At 26.1% G+C, this 12,618-nt stretch overlaps 1 protein-coding gene across 2 annotated transcripts; it reads left to right on the top strand.

The window, feature by feature from the left end:
- The first annotated feature begins 1,019 nt into the window (after positions 1–1,019).
- Positions 1,020–12,342, top strand: LOC126549046 (uncharacterized). 2 transcript variants are annotated; one of them, XM_050197408.1, is made up of 2 exons: positions 1,020–5,499; positions 12,082–12,342. In XM_050197408.1, the coding sequence occupies exon 1, from the start codon at positions 1,565–1,567 to the stop codon at positions 3,599–3,601; it is 2,037 nt and encodes a 678-aa protein (XP_050053365.1). In that variant the 5' UTR covers positions 1,020–1,564; the 3' UTR covers positions 3,602–5,499; positions 12,082–12,342. The 2 variants fall into 2 exon arrangements, with proteins under 2 accessions (XP_050053365.1, XP_050053366.1); XM_050197409.1 differs by having other exon boundaries at positions 1,020–5,495.
- The last annotated feature ends 276 nt before the right edge of the window (positions 12,343–12,618 follow it).

Below are 12,618 nucleotides of genomic sequence, written 5' to 3' on the forward strand. Positions count from 1 at the left end.
TAATTTAATATATAATTTTAGCGTTTCATAATGGATTATATATTTTTTCTTATCGTACAAACTTGTTAATAATTTTGGAAGTTGTTCATCATCAAAATGTTTTTCTGGCGCTAAAGGGAAATCTGAATGTAGATCATGAAGTTCTTTAGAATATGATAAATCGACTTCTAAAATATAACCTTTAGGTGATTCATCAGAAATACCCATTACATCAAAATTATTCAGATTATTAACCCATTTGAAATCTCCAGTAGGTAAATATTTACTCATTGCCCACCCATAAAGATTATTTGCATCCAAGTATTGTAAAAATATTGATTCCTCCTTTTTTTTAAATTTATCTCCCATATATTTATTATTTGCTTTAGAATATCTTTGACTACATTGAGATAAACCTCCTCTTATTCCAGATTCAAACATCAATATTTGATCGATATCTGTTAATAAATCTAACTTTACTTTTGTCATTCTTAACATACTATCCCAGGCAAATCCTGGTGTTGTGTAATACCACAGAGGATCTAATTTATATTTTTTTAAAGAAATGTCTCTAAAATTTTCCATTATATCTGTTAATAATAAAACATCGATCTTATTATATAAACTGGTGAATTCACGAAGATTTTGTATTTTAAATACTTCCCAAATTTTTTGTGAATTTTCATATTCCTCTATCGTTATATTTTTACCAGTGAGAGAACTATAAAATTTTTCTCTAGGGGGTAAGCATGTTTCATTAAATTTTTCTTCACAATCCATATACTCATAAGGGTAAGCTAACTTTCTAGTAACTAAATTTAAATGTTCTTCAGGAAAATATTTACTAAGGTCTTTAAATTGATGTTTTTCAAGATTATTCGTTAATTATCTAAAGAACTAGATAAAAATTTAAATGAATCAATAAATCTTAATTCAGTTTTTAATTTTATTTCTTCACCTTTGATATATTTTGTACGTTCTATAATTTTTGAAAAAGAAATATATTTTTCTTCATTATTTGGAATTAACTTTATATCAGATAGGTAAGAAAAAAGTCGAGCCATACTTTCAACTACCTAGTTTCGACTACCTTAAACAATATTATTATACACAATTTTGCTTAAGGATTTTAAAAGTTATACAATTTTTAAAACATTACTTATACACAATTTTGCTTAAGGATTTTAATAGTTATACAATTTTAAAACATTACTTATACACAATTTTAGTTATACAGTTTTTAAAATATTCCATAGAGATTTTGTTTCTGTTGAGATTTCGATTCCTATTGAGTTGTTGAACTAATACCATCGATTTTAGAGGTTGAGTTGTTGAGCTGTTGGAAGTATTTGAGTTGCAGAAAAAATTCCATAATTGTTGCCAGTTGACTTTAACATCTCCGAAATCAGGATTGTTGGAAAACTTGAAAGCTATAGTTTAGTAAATTTGTAAGAATAGATGAGAAATTATAATATTAATTAATTAATTAGTTTATTTCTGAAAAATATTACACTATTATAAATCGTTATAAATATTCTATAAAAAAGAAATTGAGTTTGTTTTAATAAAGTAGTTAAAAATTAAAATGTCAACTACCAATATACACTCTATTACAGAAATACTTGGAAAAAATGTTAAGCCAACAATGGAGAAAATATTACTTAAGATTTTAACAGAGAATACAAAAAATAATAATTTAGTTACTAATGTTGGGGATATTAATTATACAGATGGAGAACAATTATTGCAAGATTTTAACGAAATAACAGATCCATTTTGCGATAATATTATGGTAGCAAAAATAGTAGATTTTAGTTATTGCGAAGGAGAACCAAAAAATGGAAAATTTTTAGTTGATAAAGAAGCTTGCGGTGGTTATAATAAATTGTTGAGATCAAAATTTCGTGAATTTAAATTAGCAGGGCATGGTGTAAAAGCAAAAAGACCATATTTGCTAGATTCCAACATTTCAACAGCTTCGGGTGTTAAACAGGTTATTGGTAACTGGAAAAAATATAAAGATGAATATGAAAATCCAGTTTTTATACCTTTTAAAGTTGAATTAGCCGATGTAAAAGTAGAAACACTATTACAAAAACTTCCAGGAATATTAAAAAAATTAAAAGAGGAACATATTTATTTATTAGATTTGGATATTACACAAGATTTTGCAGGAATTTTTAACAAAGAGGAAATGAAAAAATATTTGACTTCTAATTTTTCTTTTTCTCTATCCGATTCTAAAAAAGATAATAGAATTGTGGATAATGACAAAACAGTGGGAAAAGATTGTTTGACTTGGTTGAATGAGAATTGTAGAGCGAAAATTTACAATAAATTCCAATGTCAAATGACAAGTCCTGGCATAATTAAACAACTTGGAAATCATGTGATAGATTATTTAGATTGTCCAGACGAGAGATTGAGGGAAACTTTTCGAAACGAGTTAGCGCAAAAAAAGGGGATTACAAGATTGGAAGTAACCATTTATAATTATATTAACGAGTATTTTACTGCAAAAGAAAAGTATGATCCAATAGAACATTGTATGAAAATTTTGGAAAAAAATAAATCATATTTTCCTAAAGCTCCTTTTTATTCTGTTCCAATATCCATAATGTGGAAAAAACTGACAAACACTTTGGAAAATAGCTGTTGTATTATAGATAACAAAACAAAACGATTAAATTATGTTTATTGGGCAAATAAGAACACCAATAAATTAACTGGAATTAATATTAAGCTCCCTGAAGAATTTAGTAAACGAGAAAAAGTTATAAAATATGTTCTGTCCGCCTTTAGTTTTCCAATGCTGCCTATAAATTATATAGAAATAACTGAAGTTGATGATGAAAAAATATCTGTAATCCAAAAATGTTTTTTAAAAAGAGAAGGGAAAACTTATTTTACAAAAAACACAACCTTGTATTCTAGTATTAAAAAAACAATAGATATTGAGAGGTCTGGATTAATTGCAACTAAAAATGTAACACCAGAAGTTTTAAGGAAAAGGACAAATATAACAAATGCGTTGTCTCCATATGTAATTGAGGAAGTATATAACTATAATAAAGTATACTTAGAAGCCAGTAAAAAACGAGAACTAGAACTCGAAAATATTAGTGAGGAAGAAAGAAGATTGCATTTTTTAAATGAAACAAAAACAAAAAATATTAAAATGTTGGATGACAAGGCTAAGAGAGAAGCATTTGAAAACAAGATTTTGGAATATTTTAGAACAAAATGGATACAGTTGGGCGACAAGAATAAATATAAATTATATGCGTTTATGGTAGATAACAGACATAAATATCCTTATGTAGTTGTTTTAGTTGAGGAAAACAACTCATTTTCTGTAAGGTATATTAAGGGACTACATAAAAACTTTTTTATTAATAAATATAAAAATAAACAATATTTAAAGGAAAAAGGATTTTGCTTCCTTTCTTTTAATAGACAAGAAATTGTTTATTTGCCTAAAAACGAACATTTTATGATTTTAGAGACTGATGGATACACTAGCTATAACGGAAATCGTTTTCCTTCTATTTGTGATTTACATGTTGATAAAGAAATTGGGGAGATAAAGGTAAAGCTCTTGAATACAACCAAGATACAATAGAAAATTTAGATTCAAACAAGATGGAAGATTTTATTGGTAAAACACCTTTGGTAAAAGATTGCATACGTTTAGAGACAATTGGGGAAAATACACAATTAACAATAAGAGCCATTGCTATGACAAAATATCGCGGAAAAAATAGGTATATATTTGCTATTGAAAATACGGAACATCTTTACATATCTAATTATTGGATGGAAAAAGCAATGGAAAATTCACAAATAGATTTTAATAGAAAAATAAAAATAAAATTAGATTTGTTTAAGATTACACCAAGTAAGAATAAGGAGTTAAGAGTTTTCTGTTCAAATTAATAGAAGATATATTATTTTATTTACTGTCTTATATATAACTTTACGATAATTCTAATAATGTTACATTATTAAAATTAAATTTTATAGAATTTTATTGCAGGTATTATCTCGTTCATTTCGCAGTTCTGTTCGTCGGATGCCGGATTCTGTTTAAAATTGTTTTGTGGCTGAAAAAATAACTTATTATACAATTAGTAAGATTTAAATATTTTAAAAATTGAAGACGAATATTCCCACCCATGTACCGCTCAATACTATTACATAAAGACAATTTGTTTTATATAATTAAATAAATAAATAAACAAATAAAAATGGAAAAACTTAAGACACTTTTAGATATTCCCGGGAGTAATTTAAAATTTGTAAAATTTAGCGAATTGGAAATCAGAAAAAAATACCACACATCTTCCTTCGAATTTATCAAAACTAAATATGGTGAAAAATTAACTGTTGTTTTAGATAATGAATTTAAACTAGTTCTACCCGATAGACTTTCTAAATTAACAAAAAAAGATGTTCAAGATCTTAATTTGGATAACAATTACTTTTTTATTTATAACGGGATGGAAATATTGACGAATGGTCATAAAAAACATTTGATTACATTTGAAAAATTATTGTAATTTAATTTAATAATGTTAACTTAATTTTAACGATCATAAAATTATTTTTAGAACAAATATTAATATAATTTCAATATTAATTTCAAGAGATGTTTTACTTAAAAATATAATCCTATAATTAATACATTTAATACATAATATTTTCGAACGTCCACATTCCACAAGCATAATAATCTTAATAACGTTTACTCCTTAACATATACAGATACTCTTTTATAGAGTAGATATATTGAGTAACACTCCAGCACGCCTTTATCTTTACCGTTTTATAGGAAAGTGGCAATAATTCGAAATCGTTATTAGTTGTATTATATACCAGCACGTCTTTAATTTTTCGTTTATAGAATAAAGACAATAATTCGGTTTAATTACATTAACGAAATGTAGACATTCGAAAATTGAGTTTGTATTTAAAAAATTTGATAATACATAGATTATCATCCATGGGATCGTGTTTTAGAATACGATTGTTCAAAAAATTATTTTATATTATTTTCAAGACCCAATATACCAATACAAATATATATGTTTTTAACAAATATATTTATATATTTTTGCGTAGATTATATGTTATATTACGAATATAGGTATACATTATAGTAATAATATTTAAAATAAATGTATGTAGAAATAATATGTAGGTCAACAAATATTTTATTATAATTATCTATGTGGTATTTTTACTTATATGAGGAAATCCGTAGATAACGTATGACGTCTATCGGATATTCTAGAACAATTTCATTAGTTATTAAATACGATCGACGAGCATAATTAATTCACACTCGCCGGCTGAACTGAAAAGTTGTTGGTCGCATAGCTGGCACTCTCCCTGAAATTTGTCATGCAATAGCGAATTGACGCTAAATCATGACAGACGTAGGGGGGAAGGAGTGTTACATCAAACGACCAACGGACTTGCTGTTACCACGGATGGAAATCCATCGCAGGATTATAGTAAGTATGTAAATATATTTTTATCGAAATATTTTAATAACCAAAATAATTATAATTTTATTAAAACAACTTTGTCGAAAACAGTTTGTAATCCTTGGATTACAAAAGGAATTATTGCTTCTATAAAAATACGTAATAAATTAATTAGAAAAAAACAATCTCTAGGATTGTTTTACAAATCAAAAATTAGGCACTATATCAAAATTTTACGTGAAAATTACTTTATAAAACAAATTAATATTATTCACAAAAAAAATCCTAAAATACAATGGGATTTACTCTGCAATTATTTAAAAATTAATAAAAAGAAAACTGTTATCGACATTGATTGTAATAAATTAAATAATCATTATGTAAGTATAGGTCCTAAACTTGCTTCTAAAATACCTTCTGTGGAAGCCAAATTAAAAACTAATTGTAATTATTCTTTTAATTCTATTTTTTTCGAGCCAATTACTCCAGATGAAATAATACTCAAAATTAATTCTCTCAAAAATAATATAGCTCCAGGCTCCGATAAAATTAGTGTAGAATTATTAAAATTCAAACAAAAATCTATATCTGTTCCTTTATCGTGTATGTTTAATTTATTTGTAGAAAAAAATTGTTTTCCGAGTGAATTTAAACACGCTGATATTGTATCTATATATAAAAATGTTGGAAGCAAGTTAGATCCTAATAATTATCGACCAATATCCTTAATATCTAATATCGCTAAAATCTTTGAAAAGTGTATTTATACAAGAATAACAAATTTCTTAAATAAAAATAATTTACTATCTAGCTCACAATTTGGTTTTCGGGAAAGAAGAAACACTGAAGACGCAATAACTAAATTAATTTCACATATAAAAACAGATAAAAAATATAAGCTTGTTGTTTTCTTAGATCTTAAAAAAGCTTTTGATACTGTTGATCATAATTTATTGTTATTAAAATTGGAAAATATAGGCATAAGGGGAGTTGCATACAAATTACTTAAGTCTTATTTGGAAAATCGAACATGTTGCACAAAATTAGGTAAAAAAAAATCTGTTAAAAAATTAATTATTTGTGGAGTTCCTCAAGGAACTTGTCTTGGGCCTTTATTATTTATTATTTATATTAACAGTTTAACAAATATTAAATTAAACGGAAACTTAGTGCTTTTCGCGGACGATACTGCCTTAGTGGTAGATGCAGATAACCCGAAAGATCTATATCGAAAAGCAAATAACGATCTTCTTAAAATTAAAAACTGGTTAATGGAAAATAAATTATCTCTAAATATCTCCAAAACGCAATTTATAGATTTTTCGGAAAAAATAGACAAAAACAACAATTTAACAATTCATAATTACCATTGTAAAAATACTTTTAATATTCAAAATATTTGTAATTGTCAGAATCTCGAAATTGTTGAGGAGTATAAATATTTAGGTGTTATAATTGATCGTGAACTTACTTGGAAATTTCAATTAGAAAAAATAATTTCCAAAATTAATAAATCATTACCAGTTTTTAATGTTGCAATAGAATCAAGTTTTAAAAAATCTGTATACTCTGCCTTAGTCCAATCTCATTTACAATATTCTATAACTATTTGGGGAAATTCCTATAACTTAAAACAACTCCAAAATTTACAAAACTCTATTACTTCCAAATTTAACATAGTGGATGTTGCGTCCATGCAACAGCTTTTAGATCACCGATTAAAAAAAGAATTTTATGATTTAGATTATTTAATATTACAATATTTTGAAATATTTACATGTTACTAGAATATTTGTTCATGTGTCGCTTAATATATTATTGTACTATTAACCTATGTATTATGAACATTTATTGACCTACTTTAATTTTAATTTAAAATTTTATCAATATTCTTTTTTTTTTTATAATTATATTATTTGCACATCACACGATCATACACACTCATTAAATATTTAACGTTATCGTTCCGGAAATGTCTCCAACAATATTCTTGTGGTCAACAACATTATCGTGTTGTTCGCTTCCATTAATATAATGACATCGTATGTACCATTGCATATTATTTAACATTGAATGTTTATCGTTGTGTATGTGTGTGTGAGTGTATATTGTATATTATACAGCTCTCGAACAATATCTTTAAATATTATTTTTATTAGTTTTAAATATCAACTTAACAACGTGGACATAAAACGTTAACATGAAGACGCGTTGACGTTTGACGTTGGACGTTAACATGAAGACGTTGACGTTTGACGTTGGACGTTAACATGGGGACGTTAACGTTTTACCAATAATATATTTATTTATTTTTTTTTACTGTAAATCCTCATCTTCAAATAAAATTTTTTTTTTCTTTTCTTTATTTAAAATAATATCAACATAATAACGTGGATTTTCAACGTGAGACGTTGGACGTTGGACGTTGGACGTTGGGCGTTGGACGTTTGACGTTTAGCGTTGGACGTTGGACGTTTAGTGTTTGCGTTTCTACGTTGTTATGTTTTTTTTTGTTAAATTTTGGGATTGGAAATTATACTTGTACATTTTTCGTTCAACACACAACTCAAATTTGTCCGTTGGTCGTTTGATGTAACACTCCTTCCCCCCTACGTCTGTCATGATTTAGCGTCAATTCGCTATTGCATGACAAATTTCAGGGAGAGTGCCAGCTATGCGACCAACAACTTTTCAGTTCAGCCGGCGAGTGTGAATTAATTATGCTCGTCGATCGTATTTAATAACTAATGAAATTGTTCTAGAATATCCGATAGACGTCATACGTTATCTACGGATTTCCTCATATAAGTAAAAATACCACATAGATAATTATAATAAAATATTTGTTGACCTACATATTATTTCTACATACATTTATTTTAAATATTATTACTATAATGTATACCTATATTCGTAATATAACATATAATCTACGCAAAAATATATAAATATATTTGTTAAAAACATATATATTTGTATTGGTATATTGGGTCTTGAAAAAATATAAAATAATTTTTTGAACAATCGTATTCTAAAACACGATCCATGGATGATAATCTATGTATTATCAAATTTTTAAAACAAACTCAATTTTCGAATGTCTACATTTCGTTAATGTAATTAAACCGAATTATTGTCTTTATTCTATAAACGAAAAATTAAAGACGTGCTGGTATATAATACAACTAATAACGATTTCGAATTATTGCCACTTTCCTATAAAACGGTAAAGATAAAGGCGTGCTGGAGTGTTACTCAATATATCTACTCTATAAAAGAGTATCTGTATATGTTAAGGAGTAAACGTTATTAAGATTATTATGCTTGTGGAATGTGGACGTTCGAAAATATTATGTATTAAATGTATTAATTATAGGATTATATTTTTAAGTAAAACATCTCTTGAAATTAATATTGAAATTATATTAATATTTGTTCTAAAAATAATTTTATGATCGTTAAAATTAAGTTAACATTATTAAATTAAATTACAATAATTTTTCAAATGTAATCAAATGTTTTTTATGACCATTCGTCAATATTTCCATCCCGTTATAAATAAAAAAGTAATTGTTATCCAAATTAAGATCTTGAACATCTTTTTTTGTTAATTTAGAAAGTCTATCGGGTAGAACTAGTTTAAATTCATTATCTAAAACAACAGTTAATTTTTCACCATATTTAGTTTTGATAAATTCGAAGGAAGATGTGTGTATTTTTTTTCTGATTTCCAATTCGCTAAATTTTACAAATTTTAAATTACTCCCGGGAATATCTAAAAGTGTCTTAAGTTTTTCCATTTTTATTTGTTTATTTATTTATTTAATTATATAAAACAAATTGTCTTTATGTAATAGTATTGAGCGGTACATGGGTGGGAATATTCGTCTTCAATTTTTAAAATATTTAAATCTTACTAATTGTATAATAAGTTATTTTTTCAGCCACAACAATTTTAAACAGAATCCGGCATCCGACGAACAGAACTGCGAAATGAACGAGATAATACCTGCAATAAAATTCTATAAAATTTAATTTTAATAATGTAACATTATTAGAATTATCGTAAAGTTATATATAAGACAGTAAATAAAATAATATATCTTCTATTAATTTGAACAGAAAACTCTTAACTCCTTATTCTTACTTGGTGTAATCTTAAACAAATCTAATTTTATTTTTATTTTTCTATTAAAATCTATTTGTGAATTTTCCATTGCTTTTTCCATCCAATAATTAGATATGTAAAGATGTTCCGTATTTTCAATAGCAAATATATACCTATTTTTTCCGCGATATTTTGTCATAGCAATGGCTCTTATTGTTAATTGTGTATTTTCCCCAATTGTCTCTAAACGTATGCAATCTTTTACCAAAGGTGTTTTACCAATAAAATCTTCCATCTTGTTTGAATCTAAATTTTCTATTGTATCTTGGTTGTATTCAAGAGCTTTACCTTTATCTCCCCAAATTTCTTTATCAACATGTAAATCACAAATAGAAGGAAAACGATTTCCGTTATAGCTAGTGTATCCATCAGTCTCTAAAATCATAAAATGTTCGTTTTTAGGCAAATAAACAATTTCTTGTCTATTAAAAGAAAGGAAGCAAAATCCTTTTTCCTTTAAATATTGTTTATTTTTATATTTATTAATAAAAAAGTTTTTATGTAGTCCCTTAATATACCTTACAGAAAATGAGTTGTTTTCCTCAACTAAAACAACTACATAAGGATATTTATGTCTGTTATCTACCATAAACGCATATAATTTATATTTATTCTTGTCGCCCAACTGTATCCATTTTGTTCTAAAATATTCCAAAATCTTGTTTTCAAATGCTTCTCTCTTAGCCTTGTCATCCAACATTTTAATATTTTTTGTTTTTGTTTCATTTAAAAAATGCAATCTTCTTTCTTCCTCACTAATATTTTCGAGTTCTAGTTCTCGTTTTTTACTGGCTTCTAAGTATACTTTATTATAGTTATATACTTCCTCAATTACATATGGAGACAACGCATTTGTTATATTTGTCTTTTCCTTAAAACTTCTGGTGTTACATTTTTAGTTGCAATTAATCCAGACCTCTCAATATCTATTGTTTTTTTAATACTAGAATACAAGGTTGTGTTTTTTGTAAAATAAGTTTTCCCTTCTCTTTTTAAAAAAACATTTTTGGATTACAGATATTTTTTCATCATCAACTTCAGTTATTTCTATATAATTTATAGGCAGCATTGGAAAACTAAAGCGGACAGAACATATTTTATAACTTTTTCTCGTTTACTAAATTCTTCAGGGAGCTTAATATTAATTCCAGTTAATTTATTGGTGTTCTTATTTGCCCAATAAACATAATTTAATCGTTTTGTTTTGTTATCTATAATACAACAGCTATTTTCCAAAGTGTTTGTCAGTTTTTTCCACATTATGGATATTGGAACAGAATAAAAAGGAGCTTTAGGAAAATATGATTTATTTTTTTCCAAAATTTTCATACAATGTTCTATTGGATCATACTTTTCTTTTGCAGTAAAATACTCGTTAATATAATTATAAATGGTTACTTCCAATCTTGTAATCCCCTTTTTTTGCGCTAACTCGTTTCGAAAAGTTTCCCTCAATCTCTCGTCTGGACAATCTAAATAATCTATCACATGATTTCCAAGTTGTTTAATTATGCCAGGACTTGTCATTTGACATTGGAATTTATTGTAAATTTTCGCTCTACAATTCTCATTCAACCAAGTCAAACAATCTTTTCCCACTGTTTTGTCATTATCCACAATTCTATTATTTTTTTAGAATCGGATAGAGAAAAAGAAAAATTAGAAGTCAAATATTTTTTCATTTCCTCTTTGTTAAAAATTCCTGCAAAATCTTGTGTAATATCCAAATCTAATAAATAAATATGTTCCTCTTTTAATTTTTTTAATATTCCTGGAAGTTTTTGTAATAGTGTTTCTACTTTTACATCGGCTAATTCAACTTTAAAAGGTATAAAAACTGGATTTTCATATTCATCTTTATATTTTTTCCAGTTACCAATAACCTGTTTAACACCCGAAGCTGTTGAAATGTTGGAATCTAGCAAATATGGTCTTTTTGCTTTTACACCATGCCCTGCTAATTTAAATTCACGAAATTTTGATCTCAACAATTTATTATAACCACCGCAAGCTTCTTTATCAACTAAAAATTTTCCATTTTTTGGTTCTCCTTCGCAATAACTAAAATCTACTATTTTTGCTACCATAATATTATCGCAAAATGGATCTGTTATTTCGTTAAAATCTTGCAATAATTGTTCTCCATCTGTATAATTAATATCCCCAACATTAGTAACTAAATTATTATTTTTTGTATTCTCTGTTAAAATCTTAAGTAATATTTTCTCCATTGTTGGCTTAACATTTTTTCCAAGTATTTCTGTAATAGAGTGTATATTGGTAGTTGACATTTTAATTTTTAACTACTTTATTAAAACAAACTCAATTTCTTTTTATAGAATATTTATAACGATTTATAATAGTGTAATATTTTTCAGAAATAAACTAATTAATTAATTAATATTATAATTTCTCATCTATTCTTACAAATTTACTAAACTATAGCTTTCAAGTTTTCCAACAATCCTGATTTCGGAGATGTTAAAGTCAACTGGCAACAATTATGGAATTTTTTCTGCAACTCAAATACTTCCAACAGCTCAACAACTCAACCTCTAAAATCGATGGTATTAGTTCAACAACTCAATAGGAATCGAAATCTCAACAGAAACAAAATCTCTATGGAATATTTTAAAAACTGTATAACTAAAATTGTGTATAAGTAATGTTTTAAAATTGTATAACTATTAAAATCCTTAAGCAAAATTGTGTATAAGTAATGTTTTAAAAATTGTATAACTTTTAAAATCCTTAAGCAAAATTGTGTATAATAATATTGTTTAAGGTAGTCGAAACTAGGTAGTTGAAAGTATGGCTCGACTTTTTTCTTACCTATCTGATGTTTGAATCTGGAATAAGAGGAGGTTTATCTCAATGTAGTCAAAGATATTCTAAAGCAAATAATAAATATATGGGAGATAAATTTAAAAAAAAGGAGGAATCAATATTTTTACAATACTTGGATGCAAATAATCTTTATGG

This window comes from Aphis gossypii, chromosome 1, assembly GCF_020184175.1.
Source record: "Aphis gossypii isolate Hap1 chromosome 1, ASM2018417v2, whole genome shotgun sequence".
In the NCBI taxonomy this organism is placed as follows: Eukaryota; Metazoa; Arthropoda; class Insecta; order Hemiptera; family Aphididae; genus Aphis; species Aphis gossypii.

Coding starts and splice junctions, on each gene's coding strand:
- LOC126549046 (XM_050197408.1), top strand. CDS start 1,565: ATGTCAACTACCAATATACACTCTATTACAGAAATACTTGGAAAAAAT.